Raw genomic sequence first — 26,829 nt, forward strand, 5'->3', positions numbered from 1 at the left:
CCAACATTAAAGAAATTAAAGAACGAAATCCAAGCAAACCAGTTAGTGGAAATCACTGTGAAAGCAGCGCATTGCAAATAACGAATTGCATTCGTGTGCAGATCTCGAATAACTTTTGGACTTTTAAGAGAAAACTTTTAAAGTTTAAGTGAGATTTTTAAGAATATTGACCCTGAGTTAACATATTTCTAGTTTCCTCCAGGTTGCCAACAGTACTAATGGCGGAATCATGTGTTCTTGGTTGCGAGAGCGAGGAATTGAAATTTCAAATGGAACCTAGTGGAAATTCTTTGAAGAAGCTGGAAAGGAAGATGAGGAAATGCCACGCTGTTGTGGAAAAGGAGACGGGCATCCCGTGCTCCACCTCGAATCCTACCAAAGTAAGTTCTTATAGGAAACTTTTCTTTTTTTTTTGTGGTTAAGATCAATAATTCTAAAACAATTGCAAATAGTTAATACTTATTACTTAGATCTATTAATAAAAGACCTTCTGTTAAAATATCAGAACTTTCCGTTAAGGTGCTTCAATTGTTCTTAATTCACAATCTGCTATGGTGGCAATACTAAAACTATATTATTTTATATACAATCTTACACTTGTACGAGTCAAAGTTATAATTCTGTTTTTTCTTTTAGAATGTTGTGGTGTGCAATTCGGGATTATCCAATGGGTTAACCGAGGAAGTGGTGATGGAGAGCTTCATGTCGTTTGGAACTCTGGATAGAATTATCATGTTGCCAGGCAAATCTTGTTGCTTTGTGGTATTTAAAAATCTTGCGAATGCGAAAGATGCGTTCGAGCACATCAATGGGAAATTGAAGATCGCTCAGGACAACAAACCCATTCTCCTTGGATACTCTGAAACGCTGCCGGCAGTAAGACCGATCGATTTCAGGGTGAAGCCGCCTGGCTTGAAAGTGGTTCCGGACTTCATCAGCGAGGCCGAAGAGGAACTGCTTCTGTCTCTGGTTAATTTCGATGAGGATGAGGGCGGCGATGGTGTGATGAAGCATCGGCAGGTGAAGCATTTCGGATTCGAGTTTCGCTACGATATAAATAACGTGGACAAGGATGCGCCTTTGGAGGTGGGAGTTCCAGCCGAGTGCGATTTCCTTTGGGATAGGCTGAAGAGTCGCGGTCTGGATTTCCGGCCGGATCAGTTGACTGTGAATCACTACAAACCAGGTCAGGGTATTCCGCCGCACGTGGATACGCACAGCGCCTTCGACGAACCTCTGCTCTCCGTATCCTTGAGCTCCGATATCGTTATGGACTTTAGACATAGGAATGGCAAGCATCTTCCCGTCTTCGTTCCCAGAAGGTCGTTGACTATCATGAATGGGGAGAGCAGGTATGATTGGACGCACGGAATCACTCCGAGGAAGCTAGACGTGGTGCCGTCCGAAAAGGGGATCACAGCTAACGAGAGAGGTGTCCGGGTATCGTTCACCTTCCGTCGAATTCGACAAGGGGAATGCGAATGCATTTACAAGAGTCTATGCGATTCGCATAGACGAAAAGCCGAGGACATCTCCAACGAAATTGCAGCTAAATTGGAGAGCACGCACGTGCACCAGGTCTACGAGGATATTGCCGATCACTTCAACGAAACCAGACACAAGCCGTGGCCCAATGTCCTTGATTTCGTTCTCTCCATGAAGCCGGGCTCCATCGTCGTGGACATTGGCTGCGGGAATGGAAAGTATATGGGGATTAACAAAAATGTATTTGATGTAAGTAAAAGTTCAATTTGTATCCAATAATTATTAATTATATAAGTGAGTGTAAACTTGATAACAAAGGCAATCAATGTATGTTTCAGATGGGTTGTGATAGAAGCTTTAATTTATTGGATCTTTGCGTGGAGAGTGGATACAATGTGTTCAATTGCAATTGCTTGAGTGTTCCACTGAGAGACGGTATAGCAGATGGTGTTATTTGCATTGCAGTCATTCATCATTTGGCGAATGAGGTAAAGTTACCGATTTGCATTTTTTTGGTAGAATCACATTTATGTGTTTTGATTTCAGGAGAGACGAAAGCAATCGATTTCTGAAATGATACGTGTGTTACGGGTTGGGGGAAGGGCGCTGATCTACGTGTGGGCCAAGGACCAAAACTACTACAGGAAGTCCAGTTACCTGAAGCAGAACAGGAAAAACAGGAAGGACGAGACGGACATCACCGAGCAGGACGAGATCAAGTTCAGTTTCGACAGGGTGACGTTGCCGATACACACCAATCGCAAGCAGTTCTTGCACCAGGACCTCTTCGTGCCGTGGAAGCTGCTGAACGAGGGTACAATAAGTGACGAGTTCCTCAGGTACTATCACGTCTTCGAAGAGAACGAATTGGACTACCTGGTGCGTACGTTCGATGACGTCGAGGTGATCGAGAGTTACTACGAGCAAGGGAACTGGTGCATCGTCTTCGAGAAGGTCAAGTGAGAGAGAGATTGCTTCATCTTCAGACGTAGGTGGGCCTGAATATGTGCAGCAGCTCCGTGTACGTGTACCTCTGCAGGACCTCCAGGAGTCTGGGCACCTTCGCCTTCACGTTCATTCCTTTAAATTTATAGTAATCGATGTACAAGTCCGTTATGATTCCATGCAGCCTGTCCAAATAGGACGGTTGGCTGCTGAACTCTGCCCGAATGCTCGCCTTGTTCACAAGCAAATTCCTGTAGTTCTCAGTCAGATAACCCACAGACTCTTCGTCGTTGATCTCCAGCTCTTGCAGCGCGTCCATCAACGCCACCTTGTTGGCCAGCTGTATATGTCCGTTCAGCTTTGGATCGATCATATTCAGAACATGATTTATACTGTCATCATTGATTGCTGTTGGACAAGAAAAGAAAATTAAGATCTTCATAGCAAATACAAAAAGAACGTAAGTTAAGCCAATTTGGGAACTAATACAACTCGTATAATATATAAAGGACTTAACGTCATTGTTAATGATAAGTTGGGAAAGAAACCCAAGCCAATTCAAATACTATCGGTGTTAAGTGGTGTTAAGTTCTTAGCATATAAGAAAAGAAACTAAAAATATATCTGTCAATTTACACAAGAAATTTTTTTATATTACTTTTAACTATACAACTAATGTTTACAAAAACCTACTAAAGAAAAGCATAGATTCTAAAATGTTTATGAAAAACTGACGAAAATATTGCAACTTTTCGAAAGTATTTTTTTTTTTGAAAAGTTTATTTATATCAAAACGAAACTAAATTTTGATTTAGAGATCGAAATATCATTGAAGACTTACAAATGTTGATATTTAAATTTAAAAAAAAATCATATACATTTTATATAACGTTTTCTTGCTGAACAAAATTGGAGTTTTGGAAATTTGATAATTATATTTTAATGTTACAAATATATATATATAAATTATTTTTGTTATCATCATTTTGTAAGTTTCTAGATATATTCAAAATTGTATGCGCATAAAATATAATTGGTAAAGTTTAGTGTGTATGCGTCGTTGTATGTAGCAATTAAGAAATTGGTTGGTGGATATGGCTTCACTTACCAGCGTTCACTTCGAATTTAGTGTTCTTCCTAGTCGCTTCTTTGCTCAGGTATTCTTTAAGAATCGAGATGGTCGAGACGTTGTCGGATTTGAAGATCCCCTCTCCTTTCCTGAAGAAAACAACCATCAATGTTAAGTGTAGGCTATGCAGATGTTGTCGCCAAGTAAACTAACATTAACGAAACGCATTCCAATATATATAATGTATGAGAAAGCATTGAATTTCAATAAAGAAACTTACATGTATTTGCACTGCAGCATGGTGTCCAAGAAAGCCGACTGAAAGTTAAGAACGGTGTCTTCCATGGGATTAGGTTTTTCGGGAACTTCGGGCAAGCAATTGCTGATCCAAGCGTGGATCTCTGCCAAGCTGAAGGTGCCTTTCACGGTGAGCACGTTGTAGGGCCTTAGCGTTGACAACATTAAACTTGATTTAGAAAAAAAAAACAAGTATTCACTTACCGATTCTCATCAAAATGATGTATCCTGAGATGAAGCGAAAGCGGCTTGATGCTGTACTGCCGAAGTTGACAGAACTTCGGTTGGATCAGAGGTGTTACGTAAGCCTGTAGAGTGCCGTATTGTCCTTCGATTGTTCGGATCTTCACCTCCAATCTGTTCGTGTTTATTTGACAGCGGTAAGTTGCCAATAAATAGTTCTCTTTCTGCCGAAGAATACACATATTAACAATTTGATGTTTTCAATGTTACGCGCTTACTTTTGGATCGGCTTCGCTGTAACTCACAACAGCCGAGTTCTTCTCCACGTCCAATAGGTCTATGGGAACGTCGCTCTGCAGCAGCACGTTGTCGATGGCCGTTGGAACCTCGAGAGTTAAAGTATAAGACGCCCCGGATTTGGAGAGTACTAGCTGTAGAAGATTTAAATAATTTCGAAAAGTTTGAATGCTTTTTGAACTTACTGAATCCTTGATGGTTAAAGTTGGGATGGCCGAGAAATCGTCCATGAAGCTGTAAGTTAGAGACTGATACTTCTCGCGCTCCTTCACCAACGAGCCTTGAAGTTCTTCAATTTCATTGCTGAAGTAAAATTTAAGTAGTAAATAAAATTTGTACATTTGACGCTACTGTTACCGTAATTTGATGATCTTTTGCGTTGTATCCACTGAGAAAATATAGTTGCCGCTGGTACTATCTCCACCGACGTTCTTATCCGTCGTCTCCGTAGTTAACCCGAAGATCCTCCCAGTGTATGTTGAGACTAGGATTTCGTCGTATCCAACACTTCCGACTATTCCGCATTGCAGAGAAGTCACGCTTTCGTTGCAGTTCTAATTTCGATTGATCGATTAGTGTTAGGTAATAGGAAAACGAGATTAATTTACGTATGAGAAGATCAGGACGGCCTGGTCCATTGGGTCGGAGATGTGGATGGTGTAAACTTCGATATTTCCGTCGTTGCGACCGATTATCAAATTGTTGATTCCATCTTTGGTGAAGTCGTAGCAGTTCAAGCAAGAAACGGCGCTTGAATTATCGGGATTGGAGATCAACCATTTCTTGAATGAATGAGATCTACAATAGTTTAATAATTAAGTTTAATTAATTAAAGCAAATTGATAATACCTATCCAAATCCAATAATCCGATTTTGCCATCTACCGTCCCGAAGATGACGTGTTTTGAGCCTTCTTCCTCGTAAATGTAGAGAAGAGTTGGAGAGCTTTCGATCACAATGCTATGAGTGACTCGGGCGTGCTCCAGAGTCCTGATCATTCGACCTTCGCAAGCTATTAGAGATATCAATCGATAGGACTGTAAATAGCAATTTTAAATCAAGTCTACTTAATTGTATTAAGTGAATACCTTTTCCGGGTACAGAGCTATGACATCGACGATGCGATCACCGCAAAGGTACGAGCCGATGTCCTTACAGTCGCGATACTGATTGTAGATGTGTTTACCGCAGATGAAAAGATCGCTGCCCAGGACATACCTTAAAGTAAATTGTTAATTAAATAATTATAAATATTTCTCAAATTAATAATAAGAATACATGGAGGAGATCGGCTCGGTGAGGTTCGTGTCGAAGCTCAGGAACAGCTTTCCCTTCTTCGTGTATCCTCGGACTTCGTTCTCCGAGGCTATGAAGATCTTATCGCTTAGCGTTCCTTCAAACAATAAGTACGAATTAATTTAAGTAGGCGTGTATATCCGTTGACTATGGCAACAAACATCGTTTTGTTTTTATTTGTTGTTTTTTTTACCTTGAGCTCCAGCAAGTTGCAGGGACGTGCATTTGGGACCCGGCAGCGTCTTGAAGTGTAAAGACACGTCTTCCTTCCTGATGGAGAACACCTGCAGGACTCCATCGTTATCGGCTACGGCTATCTAAAGGTAATTGCAATTAATTAATTAAATTATGTATGTTATATAAAAAAAATTATTACCTTTTGCTGTTCGCGGTTGTTATCGATGGGCACCAATTTCATGCAATTGTTAGAATTCACCCCGATTATGGTGTAATCCACCCTAGTTAATTCCAATTCCATCTCTAACAAAGCTTTGCACTAAACACTGCGGCGTTACTTCTCCTTGTTTATTGATATTCTTGGATTGTCCCTATGGTAACCGAACATTCAAACAAGTTTCGGTTTATTATTTACGATAAAACATGAGCTAATTAATTCAAATTTTATGAAATAATTAAAATTTTATGTTTTAAACAATAATTGTTGTAACAGTAGACAAGTGCTGCATATTATTCTTCTTGGTACAAAGCTTCACCTCCATCTGTGGAAATCGATAAAGTTTGGGAAACACTGAAAATTTTCGAATTGTTCGTAAGGTTCAAGATTCCATCGGTAGACGGCGACCGTTAGGAATTTGCGCGGTGCCGAGATTGTGGTTATGTGATTTGTTTATCGCTTCTGCAAAATTTACAAATTCGAATCGGACTAAGAGGAAGGCGATGAGCATCAAACCAGAGCCGGATCCTGTGAAGAACGAGAGGTCTGGAAAGGTGAGGGAGGTCGGATGCCACGCGATATGGAGCCTCTCTTCATGCAAACCAGGCAAGAGAACTGAATAATTTCATCTGATGGATTAGTTAAAACAGAACTTGCTTTTCAGGATTTGGGGTGGATCAGCTGAGGGATGAGAGATGTGATACCTATTGGCAGTCTGATGGGCAGCTCCCGCACCTAGTGAACATACAGTTCCAGAGGAAGACAACAGTCAGTGACATTTACATATACACAGATTACAAATTGGATGAGAGCTACACGCCGAGCAGGATCTCGATTCGCGTCGGCACGCATTTCAATGATCTGCAGGAGATCGAGGTGATCATCCTATCGGAGCCTTCAGGTACGGTGATGATTTACAAAGAGTTGTCATCGACAGTAAAGCAGATGGTGTTTCAGGGTGGGTCCACATTCCCATCAAAGATTTATCAGAGAAGCCGATCAGGATGTTCATGGTGCAGATAGCGGTGACCAGCAATCACCAGAACGGACGGGACACGCACATGAGACAGATCAAGATACACAGTCCGAGCGAGGAGAACCACAACGTCGCCATCAACAATTTCAACAACTTTTCAACCGTCGATTTCCAGCAGTTCGCAACGATACGTTGAACGTGTTGAGATAATAATAACAACAACAAAAAAAAAAGGAAAAAGACTGAGACAGAAATAAGTAGATTTAAAAAATAAATCGAATATGTATAGATAGATTTTAGAGACAACAAAAAAAAAACTATGTAAAATAATCGGTAATGTTTCGTTGAATGTTTTAGTATTGTATGTTAAATGTGCGAAGATGTTGCTGGTTTGCCTATTAATTATAGGCATACAATTGATCGCTGCGAACGCCGGTGGTCATGATGAAATTGAATATCTAACGCGACATTTTTTTGCTAACCTGGAAGAAAATTTGAAAGGTATTTATATTTACAACAACAAAAAAAAATACACACACACACATTCTTAAGATTTGAAGTAATCCTAATGTTGCAGTACATATATTATACTTTGTGTGAAACAATTAATAAATGCATCAATTTAGGTATCATCTAGTCAATAAAGAATTTGCACACTCATTCAATATATACTTTCTAATCCCACCTATTTCCTGAATACATATTTCCTACATTTAGTAATTAAACAGTCTTTATATAAAGGAAATAGTGAACAAATTTTATAATAGTTTCCAATAGGACATTGATTAGTAAAATTAGAGATTAAATGATTTCAAAGTGAGCAAACGCTATTGCTTTAATATTATACAATTATTAATAACATTTATTGATGATAATAATTAGATGAAAGGGGAAATCCGTACGAGTTCATCGACAGGCAAGTGGACAATTACATTGCTGTTATTAAAGAATCTCATCCGGATGTGGTCCATGCTGCGAGATCGAGGAGAGCCGCTATCAAAAGTAACCCGATCGGTGAGTTTTAAGGTCAACTCTTCCCGTCGATTCCGAACAGCTCCTTGAAGATGTGCTGCAAGTTGTGCGCCTCCAAGTACCTGTTCAGCTCCCCCATGTCCATGTGGTTGCATCTGTTGCCCTGCGTTTGGAACGCGATCTCCTCGAAGTTCTCGAACTTACGGAACGTCTCCGGATCGACGCAATCCTCCCGCGCTTTGCACAAGATCTTCTGCCAGGTCATCGATTTGATGATCAGCCACCAACTGTTGCAGTCCCTTGCCAGACCTTCGACGCAAACTATGCCCGGCTTCCCGGGCAGACAGAATCCGGTCAAACCCAATTCGTTCGCCAATCCCACAATCTCCCTTCGTTTCGTCTTGTTGTAGATGTGATGCGAGTATATCCACAATCGAGTCAACTTCTCCTCCTCCTGACTCCTCGGCGGAGCGCTCTCGCTTGGACCATCTGCATAGTGGGTGTGGTTCTCCCTCAGCCAATCGAGTATCGAATAGACGCACGCCTCGCCCCTTTCCAATTCGCAAACGAACTTCGTACAGTCCCCGTTGATCCTGCTGTGCTGCTCCCTGCTCAGATGATTGGCTCGTATGAATATGTCCGGCTCGGCTTGAGGATACTCGTGGGACAAATTAAAAGACACCTCGATCTTGTGCTCGTCCATCGTTAGATTCACGGTGAAGTCGAGGAACGGAGGTAAATCCAGAGAGCCGTAATCGAGAAACCTGCTCATCGTAGCCAGAATCGCGTTGTCCTCGAACTTGATCTCTCCGGGATTGGGAAACATCGATTGGAGCACTTCCATCTCGCTCAGCTGCGACTGCAGATTCTCACGCAATTTTTCATCCTAAAACACAGCAAACAATTAATTATTATTAATTACTTTATAGGTTTCAACAAGCTACAAGGTTTGATACCTAAGGATAAGTTCGCGATTAAAGTGGAGTATCCGATGGACATCATGATCTTCCACCAAAAGAATTCCTCGTACGCTGCGATATTAACAGTGCGCGAGATGATTCTGTTTAAATACGAAGTAGGTTTCCGAAACGTTTTTGTTGGTTGTGTAGAAATTAATTGCTCTTAACTTATTGCAGGGAGATAAATTCAATGAAATTAACAGGACCGCCTCGACTAACGGTTTGAAGTTGGGGATGCATTCGCAGGAGAAGGTGGGTACTTTCATTGTGGTTGCTGAGAACGCCAAGTCTCACAGCAAGGTTCCGAACAAAACGGCCGTGTACCTGTTCGACGCGGATGAACGGCTGAAAATAATCCAATACCTGGACGTTGATTACGTCAGCGATGTTTCCATCTGGTAATAGCATTAATTTATAATATTTCTATATTATTGTTATGCGAATTTCAGGGGGTTTAATCAAGAACTGCACATGATTGTAACGCGTTATTACACGAAGGTGAACGATACGTACAATTACGAGGTGGACGGTCTTGTCTACAAATACAAGAACGGTTACTTTGACTTGGTGCAAAAGATCCCAACTGTAGCAGCGATAAAGGTGCAGCCGTTTGTGGTCGATAAAAGGCAGTACGTCGCTATAGCCAATAACAGGAGCGCAGTCGAAGGAGAAGAGAGGTTCACTGAGATATTCAAATACGATGTGGAGAAGGAGGAGTTCGTAAGCTTCCAGCGGATCATCACCGAAGAGATATTCGACCTGGAGGCGTTTTGCTTCAGCAACACAAAGGTCACGCATAACTTCCTGGTGATCGCAAGCAGAGATCCATACGCCCAAATGCACAACTCGATAATTTACAAATACGTCGATGACTCTTTCTTGCCAATTCAGTCTTTGAATCTGGATTCGCCCACGAATTGGTTGCCTGTTGTGGTAATTAATCCATTTTCATCTCGATGATTTGCTGCTTTCAATGTTTGCTTTTAGGGAACTGACGGCGCTTTCGCTCTCTTCGTCGCCGAAGCGCGAGGATTGAAGATTTTCCAATATACCGGATGGATATTCGCGGTGACTAAGACGCAGTACAACGAAGGCTCCATGGGACCTGGGATTATAAACATGAATTCAGAGTTTATTAACGGCGTACCAGTTGTCGGTATAAAGCAAACAACATCTGCATTTAAAGTTGTTATGAAATTTGTTGCTTTCAGTTGTAGCAAACGCTAAAGATGACGGCACAATGACCAAGATCTACGAGGTGTGCTTCGAATCGAAAGTACAGGTCGACAGCACTTACATGGATTTTCTCGAGTGGTGCCAGAAATCTTTGCAGCAAGCAAAGTTAGGACTCCCTACCGATATCCCTACAAGAAGTCGAACTTCGAGCTCCGATGAGGACGATCCGCTTATCGATATTACCGACGCTAGGATTAAGAAACCAATTGATCGAAAAGTGCGTTTAGTTTAATTTTGCTCAACAAAATAAATATCGAACTATAATTTTCTACAGCAGAGGCAAGCAGCGTTTGAGGATGGAAGCTTGGAGAGTCAATTGGAGGTTGCCTCATTGGAAATGCAAGGCGTCGAAGATGAATTGGATCGAAACCTATTGAAGAAGAATATCAATATAATCTCAGGAGACGTGATAGCCGATAGCATAGTCTTTCACGAAGATCTCTTCTCGGACATCTACGCTGAAAGGATCAACGATAATATCGATGTTAACCGTTTCCTTTCGAACGTTATTAACATCAACAGCGATTTTGAGCTTCAGAAGCTTGATTTGGCTACGGCGAGATTTGAAGAGGATTTTGTCACGGAATTCATTAACGGAAGACCATCCAGCGAGATGCTGAGCACCGAAGTTTCGTTGGAAAGTTTGAATATTGAAGGAGATGTTGTTTTCGTGAGCGCTATAAACGTCGAGGATAACTTGAACAATATTGCTTTTTCGAAAGAGAACATCCTTTTAGTTAAAGGTGATCAAATTTTCAAGAAAGGATTGAACTTGAGCAATGTCGATGCGGAGGAAATCAGTACCAAGTATATCAATAAGTTGCTCATGTCCAGTATCCCGCACGTATCGAGGAGAAAGATGATCACGAAACTGGACTCGCTGAGAGCGAAGAACGTAGTGATCGACGGTTTGCTCAACAACATCGACCTGCCGACTCTGTATAAATACGTGCTGAGGAATTCCGGAGATCAGGAAATCACGACTCAATACATTTTCGATGAGCTGAAAGTGGAGAACGTGGAGACGCGTTTGATGAACGGCATCAACGTGCCCCATGATCTGGTCGTGATCAACGAGGGTGAGTTCGAGATCGAACAGGAGGTGATCTTCCTGCAGGATATTGCAGTCGACGAGGTGTTCGTCTCGAGCAAATTGAACGATGTCAACGTGCTTAACGGAAAACTGGACGTTCTTTTGCGCAACTCAAACGATGTACAGCACATCTCCGGGTCGAAGAGCTTCGAGAGTATTGATATGCTAGCACCTATAAAACTGCAGTGCAAGATCAAATGTGAGCAGTTGGATCGCATCAATCCGGTTACCAAATTCAGAGAGAACATCGTCGTTTCCGGTAACTACACACTCGAGGGTGACGTTACGGTGGAGAATCTTCTACAGACTACAGATTTGAAGCCAACAAACTCGAGGTATTCTCTTGGGTCTTTACAACAGTTCGGGCTTCGAGTCGCAGACACCCAAATACCCATCCATCTGGTATTCAAGCAGCAACTAAATGTATATGCTACATTCACTCACACAATACACCATCTAATTGTATTGTATATTTCGCAGGTCTTGGATGTTTCCGCCGATAGAATCAACGGCATTGAGACGCAAGCTTGGGTGGTGAACGGCGGCAACGACACGCAACGCATCAAAGGCTGGAAAATCTTTGAAGGGGATTTAGTAATCGTAGGAGATACAAGTTTGCTCAACGTGAACGGAATCCATTTACACAGCTTCGATCAGAACGTGCTCAAGATCGATGGTGATCAAGTCATAACTGGAAAACATCATATAGCCAGTATAAATACACCGAGGTATTAATATTTTTTTATCTTATTATCAAATTATAAAATTGTAATTGAATATTTCAGTATTTACTCTTCGAGTATCAAAATGGGACAAAGAGACTGGAGCGATTTGGTTCTGAATAACGTAGAGCAAATTATCACCGGAACAACTAAGATTCAGTCGTTGGAGGTAGGTGGAGTGGAAACGGAAAATGTAAGCGTGAACGGAAAGATCAACGGTATAGACCTCTCCGAGATGCTCTCGGATTCAGTTTACGTGGATTCCACGGACACGATAGGCGGTAGGAAATGGTTCAAGAACGTAACCGTTGACAATCTGACTTCGAAGAAAGATATCAAAATGAATAAAATCCCGACCATGTTGAAGAAGGCCCAGGCTACGTTCAATGAAGATCTGGAGTTATCCAATAACGTTGCCATCGAGAAGATTACCTTCAAGTCTACGATGAACGGAATCAGCGCCGACGAATTCGCAGCGAACTGGGTCAACGGAGAGGATATAGTTATCGCCGGGGATAAACACCTGGACACTCTAATTTTGCACGGAGGCCTCTTCGTGGATTCGAATCGTATCAACAACGTCGACCTGACAGACCTCGCCGTTAATTCCGTAAAGGCAGACGAACCGCACACCTTTAACTCGATTCAATTTAGTAGGTTAAATCTAAACTGGTAAAGTATTATATGTAATTTGGGTTATTTTAGAAAACGATTTGATCGCCTTGTCGGGCTTCGAATTGCGAGGGCATATCGAGAAAGTGGATATAAACAATATAGTCGCAGATGCCGACATCGAACTTATCCTAACCGATTCGATCACATTCAATGAGAACGTGACAATATTGGATGGGAAATTGTACGTGGAGGGTTTGGTCAACGGGAAGAGTTTAGGAGAGTTATGCACATTCAGCGATCCTGTCAATGGAGATGAGAAGAACTTGATTATCGAAGGTAATAAGAGATTCTGTTTTTTAAATTTGTTTTTGTAATTATTTCGTCTAGGGAATGCGTTCTTCGCGAAAAGCCCCAAAGTGGATTTGGTCAATGGATTGAGTATTTCGGAGATTCACCAGAACACATGGTTGAGGAATCGCGAGACGACTTTCAAGGGGCATTTGGATTTCGGTGATCTTCATTTCGAATCGGACGTCTTCGTCAGGGGATACGTGAACGAAGTGCCTCTAGATTGGGTTAAAAACAATTATTTGAGCAAGAGTCGTAATCAGACGGTCGTTGCCAAACTGGATTTTGCTGAGGGAATCGTCTTTGCTTCGGACGTGATCGCACCCAAATGCGAGCTGAAAGGTTCGCTTTCTGGTATCGATCTGAACAGCTTCTTCGCCACGGCTATCCTCCAGGATCAAGATCAAATTTTCGAAGAAATTCCCTACATTCAAACTGTTTACATAGATGGTAAGTAGCCTGGTTTATATCTAAATCTGTCTATTTTTCAAGATCTTATTTCAGAACTATCTGGAGAATTCCTATTGAACAACTACAATTTGCAAAGCGATCTCATGAGATACGATGCACCGAACGTGGTGACTGGAAAGAAGGTAGTGCAAGATCTAACGACGGACGTCCTCTCTTTAAACCGAAACAACCGTATCCAAGATGTGGATGTGCTCGATTGGATGCAGAAGGCAGTCCCAAAGACAGGCAACTTCCAAGTCAAAGGACGTCTGCATTTCGAGAACGATACCATTTTCAAGAACGGCATTGGGTATTTATTTATCTTCATCCACGTATTGTTTGATATTCTAATTCAATTTTTCAGATTGGAAGGTTCCTTCAACCAAATGAAATTCAACTCCAGCAATATTTTGTTAAAGTCCTCGGATCAAACCATCACCGCCAAAAAGATCTTCAACTCGAACACCAACAGTTTCCAATCTATAAAGTTGCAGGGTCTGTTCAATAACATCGAAGTCGGAAAATTCGTTGATAGACTCGTGAGTGACAATTAATAATCCATTGCAATTAATAAATTGATGCGTTTTTAGGCATTACGAGAAGGCGATCAAACCTTCGTGACTCCTCTCACCTTCAACTCGGAACTTACGGCAGGGAATATCCAAATAGACGGTCTCTATCAAGGCGTGAACGTGTCCGAATTACTGTTCAACTTGACCCACGTCATCTCCGTTAACAATTATTATAATAACTACGCAAATTTGAAGGAGATCTCCACGAAAATCCAAGACTCCTTGAAACGTATGTTCAAACTGAGTATGAGAAGAGTTTTTATTTGTTAATTGATTATATTTCCAGATCAAGCTCATTATTTGAGCCATTACAGAACAGTGCAGATTTTCGAATCTGTTGGCGACGTTCTTTTCGTGAAGAATTTGCTGGGTGAACCACATTTGGCTATGCTAGGACAGAACGGTTCGCAGTATTTGATAAACTTTTGGATTTGGTCGCAGCATTCAGAAACCTTCGTTTACGATCCTCGTAAGTCAATTAATTTCAATTTGATTCGTTTACTAAAAATTATTTATACTTTAAGGATCGTTGGAGATTTTGTACAATCATTACTTCACTCTGGTAACGCCTTTGGAGTACGATACAGATTCTTACCTGTTCATTGAACATTTGACCTACGATGATCCTCATAATAGTTTTTTGGGCGAGTTGATATCCGTGGTTAATTCTACGGCTATTGAGATTGTAGGCAAGATCCCGAGTAATGGTACAAAACAGGCACTAGCCTTAACAATACCAAATGCCGAAAGGGCTTGCATCCTTCTGGTTTACCACTCCTCGCATACCATTGATATTTACTGCGATGAAGAGGAATTGCATTTATTCCAGCGACTCAAAATATCTAAAGCTCTGATGGTACGTTATCAAAAAAAATGTAATTTCGCAAGAATAACCATTTCTTTTAGGCGACGACCATCACCATCGACTCCTGCAGTTACATCTTAGCCATCGCTGAGGAATCGTCGCTGATGGTGTGGCAGTACGACGAGAACACGAAGTTGTTCACAGAGCATCAGAATATCTACGTGGTGAGTCCGAACAGCGTATCGACGGTGACCTACAACGGTCTCCATTACCTGGCCATCGGGTCTAGACATCTGCTGGACACCGTCTACCCAGGCCAGGTAGAGCTGATGCGCTTCGACGTCTCCACCAAGTTGTTCACCAAGTGGCAGGAATTCAGCATAAACGCTCCCATCCAAGTAGAGTTCGCCGTCCTCCCCAGCAACGAGCTGATCCTGTATGTCCTGTGCGACAGCTCCACCGAACCATTGGTCATGTACCAGTACCAGGGAATAGCAAAGTTCTCGCGCACCTTTGCAGCCTCTTCGTTGATGAAGTGCTCTTCCATCACCCAGTTCAGCACATCAAACAATCACTTCATCATCGCCAAAGGGAACAACGAGTTCAGAATCATAGAGGCCATCTTCAAAGGCAACAAATATTAAAACGTTTTTTTTTCTTGTTCATCGTCCTTTTTCGTATTGTACTTAAATCAATTCAAATAATTTGAAACTTACCACAAATTATTTTGTATACATATCAAAATTAAAACATAATTTAAATGCGCCGCAAAAAGATTTAAGTTTAACGTAGAGAAAAAAAATGGTTGGAAAACACTGCTATAAATCAATATTTTAAAAATAACGAAATATGCAACCAAACGTACACGAAAATTATTTAATTACATTTTTCTTTATAATTGAAAACGTAAATAAGCAAATATTTATATAATTAAATTTATATAAAACTTGCAATCGCATCACAATTAAAAAAGCAGATTTTAATGTATACAACCAAATGTGCACCTAAGAATATTTCTCTTACAGCTTTTACTTGACAAACCATAATTTGAATTGAAATACGCTAGAAGAATTATGATTTATCTTATTTATCTAAATAATACCCTTCAAAATAGTTTGAAAGAAATCTTAGGTTATCTTATCATCCAATAAGCATGTGAATAATCAAAAAAGCACTTACCATTTGAATTACAAAATTGATAACAATTCACCAAGATATAATTAAAAAGTGATAATGTTCAATTGTATTACTTTTGTCACTGTTTTACTAATATCGAGTACAGGAAGACCGGAATCAACAATAAATACAAAAACATATGTTTTATCAGTTTAGTCTACTTCTACAACACGTTTGCATTGCAAAAGCCTATTAATGCGTAGATATATGTGTTTGTTAAATCTGTTCAGACATTGGTTTATAGATGTCGATGCATGTTAGTAAGTTTTTAAGTGTACTTATATAATTTGAATCTGCATATTGGGAATGTCCATTTAATAGCGATTTGCATTTATCTATGTGATTAATTGTTTTGTATCGTAATTTAAAGATCAAGATAATTGCATAACAATGTTAATGATTTAATTAATCATTTAGTAATAATTATTAATATTTGATGAATTACTAAAGTAATTTAATATTTGCTACGCACTTTATATACGATTTACGCGATATTTTACAAGTTACAAGTAAATAGAAAATATAATTTCATATTGTTATTAAGTTGTCATGGAGATTTATATTGGATTCAGTTAGCTGACTAGATCTTGAGATGTGTCATAGTAATAATTACACTATAGAAGCGGAGGTGTTAATGTGTTGATTTTTTTGTTGTTGCTTGATGTTATGAGGAATATATTATTGTTATCATTACTTTTATAAGCGTTAATCGCATCTAAGTGTAATTAAAATGGTAATGGGAGCTTAATTAGAATCGTAGCGGCTCCGCTTCTTAATAGGATGAGAAGCAATTTGAGAATGTAAGGGCGTTAATGGCTGAAGCCTCATTTCATAAACATCGATTAAAAGGGTTAGCGCCGCCAGCAGCAGCAGCCGCCACCCCCGAGCGCCAAATTAAGAAGCAGCGGACACCTCATTCTCATCCTCAGCTTCGACCTCATCTTCTCATCCCTTAAAAACATCCTAACACGCTAATTACTCATACAGTGAAGTGTATGCATAATTCAGTTGCCTTCGCCCTCGACTTTTTCGCAACAAGCGTTTTCTCTTTTGCCGCGTGCGTGTGCGGATCAATTACGAAATTGGTTTTTGAGTGATAAATCAATCTGATTAAACAACGATTTGACAACGCCAAAAGTGGACGTCGGTGTGCCACGTGGCTGCTGCGGCTGCTGCTGCTGCTCTCATCCGTTCGAAAGGTCCTCTTCGAGTGTGTGGGCCGCCACGTGCGAAGCCGCCCGCCCGCCCTTCGACCATTGTCATCGCGAACGACGGATGCAATTATGACCTCCTTGTTGCTTCCGGACAACCGGATAATCCGTTACACGCGATTTGTTTATCTTCATGTTAATCGTGTTGTCCTTTTGTACCTCGCACGCGCACGCACTTCAAAAGAGCAAAAATCAAATGACGACATGTCAAAAATGGATTTTCATTTGTTTCCAGAGTCAATAACAAAATAACAATTAAAATTTTATAATAAATGTTATCAATTGTATCATAATTCAATTAAGAAAAGCACTTTAAATGAAAAAGCTAAGAAATTACAACATTATTACTAAAAATAACTTATACAACTTTTGTATTTCCATTATGCAGATGTTTTATATTATTTTTGTTTTTGTTGTTGCCTTGGTTATCAGTTTTTCTCTTGTTGTTTCGGGCGAATGCTTCCACCCTCCGGGTTGATTCTTTTTGCGTCGGGTTCGTCCGGTCCTTGGGGATTTCCGTCGGCGGTGGTGGTTTTCTGTGACCGGGACTGAGGCGTTCTTCCCATCGTAAACATTGGCGCGCGCGATAGGGCCTCAGGCCACCACCAACACCGATGTCGCATTCGAATCTCAAGAGACGAAGAATCGATGCCGGGACATCCAATTATTAACACACACACACACACACTCGAACGCGCGCCGAATTCAATATTCACTGCAACTCCGATCCTCCAGCGGATTTACGACCGTCCGCGACGTTCGCTGGGAATTTCACACGCTGCACAAAAGGACTGGGAAAACAATTAAAAGATGTTTTTCACGAAAACCGAGAAATCAGGGGGAACACAATGATCCCTTATGCAATTACGATATTAAAACCCTATTCGTAACTCAAATGTCTGTAATGATAGAGATTTGCTGTATTATTAATCTCGTATATCATAAATATGACTGATATTAACACAAGTTTCATATTGTTACAAATACTACATTTAAAAATCATGAGTGTTAAATTTATTAAAATCTTTTATTTTCTAAAATCAAGCTCCACGTTTTAGTTAATTATTCAAAATCTACAATAGTCACAGATATGTTAGTATGCTTATATGAAAGCTAAATATTCAGTGAATAAAATGTGTATAAATGAAGATTTGTAATGCCAACAGATTTACAGTAATTTACAGTTAAAGTTGAAGTAAATAAATTTTACTTTTTTGTAAATTATTCAAAATCTACTATAGTTACAGACAAGTCAGAGTGTTTATATCAAAGCTTGATATCCAATGAATAAAATGTGTGTAAATGAGCCAACAGATTCACTATCAAAGTTGATGTAATAAAATTTTAGGCGGTAAAAAAAGCAGTGGCTTTACAATTTGGTGCATTTCTCAAAATCTACAATAGTCACAGATATGTTAGTATGCTTATATGAAAGCTAGATATTCAATGAATGAAATGTGCATAAAACGAGATTTGTAGCGTCAACAGATTTCTTGTAATTTATCGTAAAAGTTGAAGTTCTAAAAATTAAAAAGTGTTTTCACTTTTGGCGAATTTCTCAGTCTATAACAGATATATAAGAGTACTTATATGAGAGCTGGATATTTGGTGAATAAAATATGACTGATATTAACACAAATTTCATATTGTTACAAATACTAATTTTAAGAATCAAGAGTGTTAATTTTATCAAAATCTTTTATTTTCTAAACTTAAGCTTCACGTTTTAGTTAATTATTCAAAATCTACGATTGCCACAGACAAGTTAGAGTGTTTATATGAAAGCTAAATAATCATTGAATAAAATGGGCATAAATGAAGATTTGTAATGCCAACAAATTTACAGTAATTTACAGTTAAAGTTGATGTAAATAAATTTTACTTTTTTGTGCATTATTCAAAATCTAGTATAGTTACAGATATGTCAGTATGCTTATATCAAAGCTTGATGTCTAATGAATAAAATTTGTGCAAAAGAAAATTTGTAGCGCCAGCAGATTCACTATCAAAGTTGATGTAATGAAATTTTAGGCAGTAAAAAAAGCAGTGTCTTTACAATTTGATGCATTTCTCAAAATCTACAATAGTCACAGACAAGTCCGAGTGCTTATATGAAAGCTAAATATTCAATGAATAAAATGTGCATAAATGATGATTCGTAATGCCAACAGATTTACAGTAATTTACAGTTAAAGTTGAAGTAATTAAATTTTACTTTTTTTTGTGAATTATTCAAAATCTACTATAGTTACAGATATGTTAGTATGCTTATATCAAAGCTTGAATAAAATGTGTGTAAATGAAAATTTGTAGCGCCAACAGATTCACTATCAAAGTTGATGTAATTAAATTTTAGGCGGTAAAAGAAGCGGTGTCTTTACAATTTGGTGCATTTCTCAAAATCTACAATAGTCACAGATATGTTAGTATGCTTATATGAAAGCTAGATATTCAATGAATAAAATGTGCATAAAACGAGATTTGTAGCGTCAACAGATTTCTTGTAAAAGTTGAAGTTAAAGTAATAGAAACGTGAATTATTCAAATTGAAATAGGTATTAAAATGTGAATTTATTGGTAATTCGTTGATGATGAAGATGGACTAATGAACAATTGAGCGAAATCAAATATCGAGTGAGGACATGTTTCGGCGGGACGGAAGGAATTTGAAAGCAATTCGCTTGTAATGCGGAACGGCGGAACGGTTTGTAAATCGCGTGCGGATGAGGTGGAAAAACGAAGGGGGGTTTTTAGGGGTTCGAGTTCCGAATACAAATCTGTCGAGTTTAAACTAGTACACGTAGCCAGTATATAAAATCGCATATGCCGTGTTTGGTTAGGCTCCGTTCAATTGTTTAGGAGCGGCGGACAAGTGTAGGTGCTGGTGGTTGTAGTAATAATGAGGGGATAAAAGGGGAGGAAAGGGCCGGACGTTTAGAATCAGAGCAAAGGGGAAGAGAGAGAGACAGAGACAAAGATAGAAAGAGATGTATAAAGGGGGGGGCGCGCGCCTGCAAAAAGCGACTGTGACAAATGTCCGTGTACCGAGCGAGCGACCGGCCAACTTGACTGGATTGGATGGGTCACGTGTCCGTCCGGAGAGCGCGCGCTTTCCGATCATCATCTACTTGTTTGTACCCTATATACTAAAGACCATCTGGCTCCTACATCCAAACCCCACAACACGATCCGAGCTCACAACATTTAACAATCACCATTCGCAGAGACTCCAATCATCCGATTACGATCGAATGGACTCCTCTCTTTCCTCTCTTCCCCGAGACATCAATGACACGAAAAATGACACACGATCATATAATAATAATCATCATCATCAATTTCCACTCACTTTTCGCCGCACATCACACACCATAAATTCCGCATTAGACTAATGCCTCTGACGATGACTCTCGTAATAAACACATAAGCGGCGGCAGGTCTTCCTTTGCAAAACTACTACACTAGTGCCCTTATGCCACTTTTCGCTCACCAGAATATGCATAATTTAATTATTACATCACGTTAGAAGTAACAAAAGAAAAAAAAAGCAAATTTCACTTTAAATTATTATAGTTTTTCAACTGTTTTTGTCTCAAAGCACACTTAAATCTATAATTAAACTGTTGCTGCAACTTATAGATAAAATTAAAAAGAAATCATTTGAATTAATGATCGTTACACCGGTTGATAACAATTAAAATAATGAAACTGTTTTAAAAAAATAACAAAGTTATTATAAAAATGAACTTAATAGAATAGTTTTTCAACTGTTTTTGTCTCAAAGCACACTTAAATCTGTAATTAAACTTTTACTTCACATTTGAACTTATAGGTTAAATTAAGCTTTAGATATCATTAGAAAACATTTGAATTAATGATCGTTACACCGGTTGATAACGATTCCAATAATGAAACTATCTTAATTATCTCAAATTTCTAATATTATTCTAATTAATTCAAAATTTTGTTCAAAATTTATTGAATTTTCAACAGAAAAAAAGTAGCAAACTTTACTTAAGTTATTATAAAAATGAAAATTAATAGGACAGAGTTTTTCAACTGTTTTTTGTTTCTGTTTCAAAGTACACTTAGTACACTCATTAAAATCTTAATTTTTTTTATTGGATTCCAACAATTCAAATTAATTCAAAATTTTGATTATATTTATTTAATAACAATTATCAAAATGTATTGATTCTATCAACAGATGCCGCCTTTCTGCTGAATTGTAATAAATTATTAAACTTTAGCTGCACATTTGAACTTATAGGTTATATTAAGCTTTAGATATCATTAGAAAACATTTGAATTAATGATCGTTACACCGGTTGATAACGATTACAATAATGAAACTGTCTTAATTATCTCAAATTTCTAACTCTTTGATATGTTGAAAATATTATTCGAATTAATTCAAAATTTTGTTCAAAATTTATTGAATTTTCAACAGAAAAAAAGTAGCAAACTTTACTTAAGTTATTATAAAAATGAACTCAATAAAACAAAGTTTTTCAATTGTTTTTTTGTTTTTGTTTCAAAGTACAGTTAGTACACTCATTAGAATTTTAATTTTTTATTCGATTCCAACAATGAAACTGTTGATTTATATTTATTTAATAACAATTATCAAAATTTATTGATTCTGTCAACAGATGTCGTCTTTCTGCTGAATATTGATAAATTATTTGTTCAATTACTAAATTAGAATTTACTATAATAGTGTTTTTTTCTTTTCTTTAAATAGTAAGTTGTAAAAATTGTAGTTTTTTTGCTGACAAATTTGTAACTTTGCATTCAGCAACTAAATTCCGAATCGTTGTTCTTTTCTATTGACTTTTTGTAACAATTTGTAGTAACATGAAACTGAACACCTGTGGATCGCAAACAACGTTCAACTAATTACTGTAACACATCGAGACAGCGACAATGAAGTCCAACAAAATGCAACTTAATTTTGGTTCATGGCTGATGATGATGATCTTGAGCATCGGAGTGGTAGGGAAGGTGGGGGTTTTTATTAAAGATGAACGTGGGAGTTGAAGAAGATTCCTCCGACTCCACGCTTCTCGTTTCATAACAATAAACAGATGACTTTAATTTGATTCGGAATCGATCCCGACGTCGGGCTTTTAATAACCGACGCGCGTTATTGCGATTCCGCTCCGCTTAGCACCGTCATTTGTTCGTTTCGGTTGCCTCCTTGATCCTTCTGCCCGATCTCACGACTCCACCTCCTCCTCACATTTATCCCCTTCACTAATCAGCATAATTGCCAACATTAAAAGCAAGCAATTTCATTACAACCCCGCAAAGAAAGTAGAAGAAAATGAAAGAAACAACGAAAAGCAGCAGCAACAACCAATCACTTTCTAATTACTGAATTTACATTTCAACTCTTTCTTCCATTAACAGATGTTACTTAAAGTTTGTAATTAATTTAACTAATAATTTAAGTATCTTAGCAACTTAACTGTAAAGTATGTATTCTTGAATTCTAATTCAAATGTTTTTACGCCATTGTGTATCTGAGACACGACGAATCACGACAGCTCTGAACGTGTAAACAATTCTTATTGGGTCACATAAAAAAAAGTGAATTTCAAACACTAGATAAGAGAGTCATAAAAATGTAGCGAATCATATTGGCAAACATTTGAACGTGTTTTCTTTTTATCCAAATCTAAACCAATCGACAAATGTGCTCGAAAGTTAGGGCGTTTCGTTTCAAATCTATTGAGACAAGTACTTGACAAGTATCGATATTATTTGTTTGCTGTTTAAGAATGTTACTTAATCAATAAAGTTTGCGATTTAGGAATAAATCGATGATTATTGAGTGTAAAATTGACGTAAATAAAATTTGCAATAAAATGTACACAAGTGAAGATTTGTAATGCCAACAGATTTATAATAATTTACAGTTAAATTTTACTTTTTTTGTGAATTATTCAAAATCTACTATAGTTACAGATATGTCAGTATGCTTATATCAAAGCTTGAATAAAATGTGTGTAAATGAAAATTTGTAGTGCCAATAGATTCACTATCAAAGTTGATGTAATGAAATTTGAAGCGGTAAAAAAAGCAGTGTCTTTAGAATTTGGTGTATTTCTCAAAATCTACAATAGTCACAGACAAGTCAGAGTGCTCATATGAAAGCTAAATATTCAATGAATAAAATGTGCATAAATGAAGATTCGTACTGCCAACAGATTTACAGTAATTTATAGTTAAAGTTGAAGTAAATAAATTTTACTTTTTTGTAAATTATTAAAAATCTAGTATAGTTACAGATATGTCAGTATGCTTATATCAAAGCTTGATATCCAATGAATAAAATGTGTGTAAATGAGCCAACAGATTCACTATCAAAGTTGATGTAATGAAATTTTAGGCGGTAAAAAAAGCAGTGGCTTTACAATTTGGTGCATTTCTCAAAGTCTACAATAGTCACAGATATGTTAGTATGCTTATATGAAAGCTAGATATTCAATAAATGAAATGTGCATAAAACGAGATTTGTAGCGTCAACAGATTTCTTGTAATTTATCGTAAAAGTTGAAGTTCTAAAATTTAAAAATTTCACTTTTGGCGAATTTCTCAGTCTATAACAGATATATAAGAGTACTTATATGAGAGCTGGATATTTGGTGAATAAAATATGACTGATATTAACACAAATTTCATATTGTTACAAATACTAATTTTAAGAATCAAGAGTGTTAAATCAAAATCTTTTATTTTCTGAACTTAAGCTTCACGTTTTAGTTAATTATTCAAAATCTACGATTGCCACAGACAAGTCAGAGTGCTTATATGAAAGCTAAATAATCATTGAATAAAATGGGCATAAATGAAGATTTGTAATGCCAACAGATTTACAGTAATTTACAGTTAAAGTTGATGTAAATAAATTTTACTTTTTTGTGAATTATTCAAAATCTAGTATAGTTACAGATATGTCAGTATGCTTATATCAAAGGTTGATATCCAATGAATAAAATGTGTGTAAATGAAAATTTGTAGCGCCAACAGATTCACTATCAAAGTTGATGTAATAAAATTTCAGGCGGTAAAAGAAGCGGTGTCATTACAATTTGGTACATTTCTCAAAATCTACAATAGTCACAGATATGTTAATATGCTTATATGAAAGCTAGATATTCAATGAATAAAATGTGCATAAAACGAGATTTGTAGCGTCAACAGATTTCTTGTAAATTATCGTAAAAGTTGAAGTTCTAAAATTTAAGAACATTTCAACTCTTCAAAGTTAGGGCGTTTCGTTTCAAATCTATTGAGACAAGTATCGATATTATTTTGTTTGTTGTTTAGGAATGTTACTTAGGTTTGTGATTTAGGAATTATTGAGTGCAAACTTGACGTAAAGTAACAAACATTTCTGTTCTATAATTTCACTTTAATTTCTTCTTTTTTTTTACTTCTTCTTTGCAGGGCTAGGATGGATGTTATTAATTAATTAGGATGTAGGTGGGTTCGTTCGCTTTGAGAAACTTTTGTCAACTCAGCGTGAAAAGGAAGGAAGGATGGTGGAGATGCTGGAAGAAGGATCTGTGCGAGGATTTTCGGGGGAGGCGGCTGGATATAGAAAACGTGGAAAGTAAACAGGAGCGTGATAAATGTTTATTATAGAGAGCGGCCATAGTTAGAGGACGGTCCCAGGGGGGGAGGGAGGTAACGGGGATGAATCTTAGAGGTGGAGCGCGAGAAGCCACCTTCTTGGACAAATTGCTACTACCTACCGTACCGAAAACTCAAACCTACTCCCCCTACCTCCCCACCGCACCTCTCAAACCACCCACGAGAACCGCCACACCGCCCACTCTGATCAGTTCCCGGGATCCATGCAATTCCACCAACGGTATTGTCAACTTCCACCATATTACCAACTCAAATTATTATTATCATCACCAAAATTAACGTCCTTTTTAAACAAAAAAACAAGATATTTACTATATACAATTACGATAAAAACAATAGTATTTTATAATAGCTTGTATCACAAAAATAAATTAATACAAATATGGAAATGGAAATGAAATTTAAACAAAAATTATTGGGGTTATTATGTTTTGAAAGGGTGGCATAATCATTTAAAACAATAAGTGGTTGTTATGGAGATGTATTCATTGTTATTTCAATAAGTGACGTTTAACAATTATTTAAGTTAAGTTGTAATAGTTGAAAAAAAGTTTTCTTTGTTAAATAAACATTTTTTCAAGCGTGTGCAGTGCTAAGTGTAAATCGATTGTTGCGTGTAATCTTCGCAGGAAGGAAATTAACAATTTCACAGAGTAAAGTATCGATTTCATATAATTAATCACGTGATATTTGATGTTATTCTTCTTACATTCTTTCCAATTGAACTGTGGTGGAATTGCGTCTGGGTGTTTTGCGTGTAAGGAAGGAAGGAAGGAAGGCAATCGGTGTGGAGTGTGGAGGGAAAAGGAGATGGAGTCCTGTCCCGAGGCAATGAGGACAATCAGTCTCTTCTCCGTTCGACCCCCCCGCCCCCACAAACCCTCCCTTCACTTCCCAACGCCGCCTCAGTTTCGCCGTTCCCAATCTTGAGCTTCTTCTTCTTCTTCTTCTTATCCCATCCACAGCCGCCCCTCGTTGATCCCTCTTCGTCCTTATTTCCACAGAGATATTTGCACCGTGTCCTGAAGGACAAAACGACATCTCCGCAACTGCGACCGTTTCAATTGCGAGAAGCGCACTTTGCAACGTTTTTTTTTTGTTTTCATCTTCTTCGTTCTTTTCTAGTGCATTTCCTAGGATTGTCGCCGGAAAAGCCTCTCCAATAAACAAACCATATTTTATCTATTATTCACCACCCCCTCTTTTCTCTCTCTTTCCCGCTTTATCTCTCAATCTTTCCGTCTCTCTTATCTTCCTGCTTCCTTCATCCTGCTTCCGCTCAAATTCAATTACATTCCGACTTACATTCCAATCTTTATACGCCCATCAAAGACCATTTCATATTTTCGACTTCATCAAAAATGCATACGGAGATTTCTCTCTTCAGCTACAATTCTTTATATTGTACTTTTTTTTTTCCTTTTCTTTTTCTTTCCACCCTTCCCCCACATTTTCCAATCGAATCAAATAGATGATACATTAATGTTTTGAAAGATTTGTAACTGAAAATATCACGTGATTCATAAGTTATTAACAGTATTAAATATCAGATTCTTTTTAATTAAAATGATTCCAATTTTCATTATTTCAATTTAATTAAAAACTTTCTAAATTTTAAAGTTTAGTTACTAATTGAATAAAACAATGTTGTTTTTCTGTTTTAATTAATTTTTATTTAGGAGACATCACGAGTACTTTTTTTTCCCTTTTCTTTTTCTTTCCACCCTTCCCCCACATTTTCCAATCGAATCAAATAGATGATACATTAATGTTTCAAAGATTTGTAACTGAAAATATCACGTGATTCATAAGTTATTAACAGAATTAAGTATCAGATTCTTTTTAATTGAAATGATTCCAATTTTTATTATTTCAATTTAATTAAAAACTTTCTAAATTCTAAACTTTAGTTACTAATTGAATAAAACAATGTTGATTTTCTGTTTTAATTAGTTTTTATTTAGGAGACATCACGAGTACTTTTTTTCTTTTCTTTTTCTTTCCACCCTTCCCCCACATTTTCCAAATCTTTGAAACATTAATGTATCATCTATTTGATTCGATTG

At 37.8% G+C, this 26,829-nt stretch overlaps 5 protein-coding genes across 7 annotated transcripts; 3 read left to right on the forward strand and 2 right to left on the reverse strand.

Annotated features, from left to right (window-relative positions):
- The first annotated feature begins 65 nt into the window (after positions 1 to 65).
- Positions 66 to 2,533, forward strand: LOC108562219 (alkylated DNA repair protein alkB homolog 8). The gene is made up of 4 exons (XM_017920489.1): positions 66 to 380; positions 637 to 1,734; positions 1,824 to 1,973; positions 2,032 to 2,533. Exons 1-4 carry the CDS (start codon positions 219 to 221, stop codon positions 2,446 to 2,448), a joined length of 1,827 nt encoding a protein of 608 aa, XP_017775978.1. The 5' UTR covers positions 66 to 218; the 3' UTR covers positions 2,449 to 2,533.
- LOC108562218 (Bardet-Biedl syndrome 7 protein homolog) lies at positions 2,450 to 6,163 on the reverse strand. Its single transcript, XM_017920488.1, has 13 exons — positions 5,949 to 6,163; positions 5,766 to 5,889; positions 5,555 to 5,669; positions 5,365 to 5,494; positions 5,126 to 5,313; positions 4,885 to 5,074; positions 4,634 to 4,830; positions 4,462 to 4,579; positions 4,258 to 4,410; positions 4,001 to 4,203; positions 3,780 to 3,944; positions 3,539 to 3,648; positions 2,450 to 2,838 (listed from the first exon to the last, which is right to left on the reverse strand). The coding sequence occupies exons 1-13, from the start codon at positions 6,048 to 6,050 to the stop codon at positions 2,468 to 2,470; spliced, it is 2,166 nt and encodes a 721-aa protein (XP_017775977.1). The 5' UTR covers positions 6,051 to 6,163; the 3' UTR covers positions 2,450 to 2,467.
- A 171-nt stretch (positions 6,164 to 6,334) lies between these two features.
- LOC108562223 (anaphase-promoting complex subunit 10) lies at positions 6,335 to 7,161 on the forward strand. 2 transcript variants are annotated; one of them, XM_017920492.1, is made up of 3 exons: positions 6,335 to 6,572; positions 6,631 to 6,867; positions 6,912 to 7,161. In XM_017920492.1, the coding sequence occupies exons 1-3, from the start codon at positions 6,470 to 6,472 to the stop codon at positions 7,136 to 7,138; spliced, it is 567 nt and encodes a 188-aa protein (XP_017775981.1). In that variant the 5' UTR covers positions 6,335 to 6,469; the 3' UTR covers positions 7,139 to 7,161. The 2 variants fall into 2 exon arrangements, with proteins under 2 accessions (XP_017775981.1, XP_017775982.1); XM_017920493.1 differs by having other exon boundaries at positions 6,347 to 6,572; positions 6,924 to 7,161.
- A 124-nt stretch (positions 7,162 to 7,285) lies between these two features.
- LOC108562216 lies at positions 7,286 to 15,475 on the forward strand. 2 transcript variants are annotated; one of them, XM_017920482.1, is made up of 18 exons: positions 7,286 to 7,443; positions 7,825 to 7,956; positions 8,844 to 8,989; positions 9,051 to 9,271; positions 9,323 to 9,806; positions 9,861 to 10,029; positions 10,085 to 10,326; positions 10,384 to 11,625; positions 11,683 to 11,930; positions 11,988 to 12,577; positions 12,630 to 12,875; positions 12,927 to 13,337; positions 13,392 to 13,647; positions 13,702 to 13,876; positions 13,928 to 14,138; positions 14,196 to 14,378; positions 14,434 to 14,765; positions 14,816 to 15,475. In XM_017920482.1, exons 1-18 carry the CDS (start codon positions 7,323 to 7,325, stop codon positions 15,356 to 15,358), a joined length of 5,952 nt encoding a protein of 1,983 aa, XP_017775971.1. In that variant the 5' UTR covers positions 7,286 to 7,322; the 3' UTR covers positions 15,359 to 15,475. The 2 variants fall into 2 exon arrangements, with proteins under 2 accessions (XP_017775971.1, XP_017775972.1); XM_017920483.1 differs by having other exon boundaries at positions 10,387 to 11,625.
- Positions 7,869 to 16,030, reverse strand: LOC108562222 (RWD domain-containing protein 2A). Its single transcript, XM_017920491.1, has 2 exons — positions 15,894 to 16,030; positions 7,869 to 8,800 (listed from the first exon to the last, which is right to left on the reverse strand). The coding sequence occupies exons 1-2, from the start codon at positions 15,894 to 15,896 to the stop codon at positions 7,970 to 7,972; spliced, it is 834 nt and encodes a 277-aa protein (XP_017775980.1). The 5' UTR covers positions 15,897 to 16,030; the 3' UTR covers positions 7,869 to 7,969.
- Between the last annotated feature and the right edge of the window lie 10,799 nt (positions 16,031 to 26,829).

The sequence above is a fragment of the Nicrophorus vespilloides genome, unplaced genomic scaffold, assembly GCF_001412225.1.
Source record: "Nicrophorus vespilloides isolate i.1.1-1 unplaced genomic scaffold, Nicve_v1.0, whole genome shotgun sequence".
NCBI classification, from domain to species: Eukaryota; Metazoa; Arthropoda; class Insecta; order Coleoptera; family Silphidae; genus Nicrophorus; species Nicrophorus vespilloides.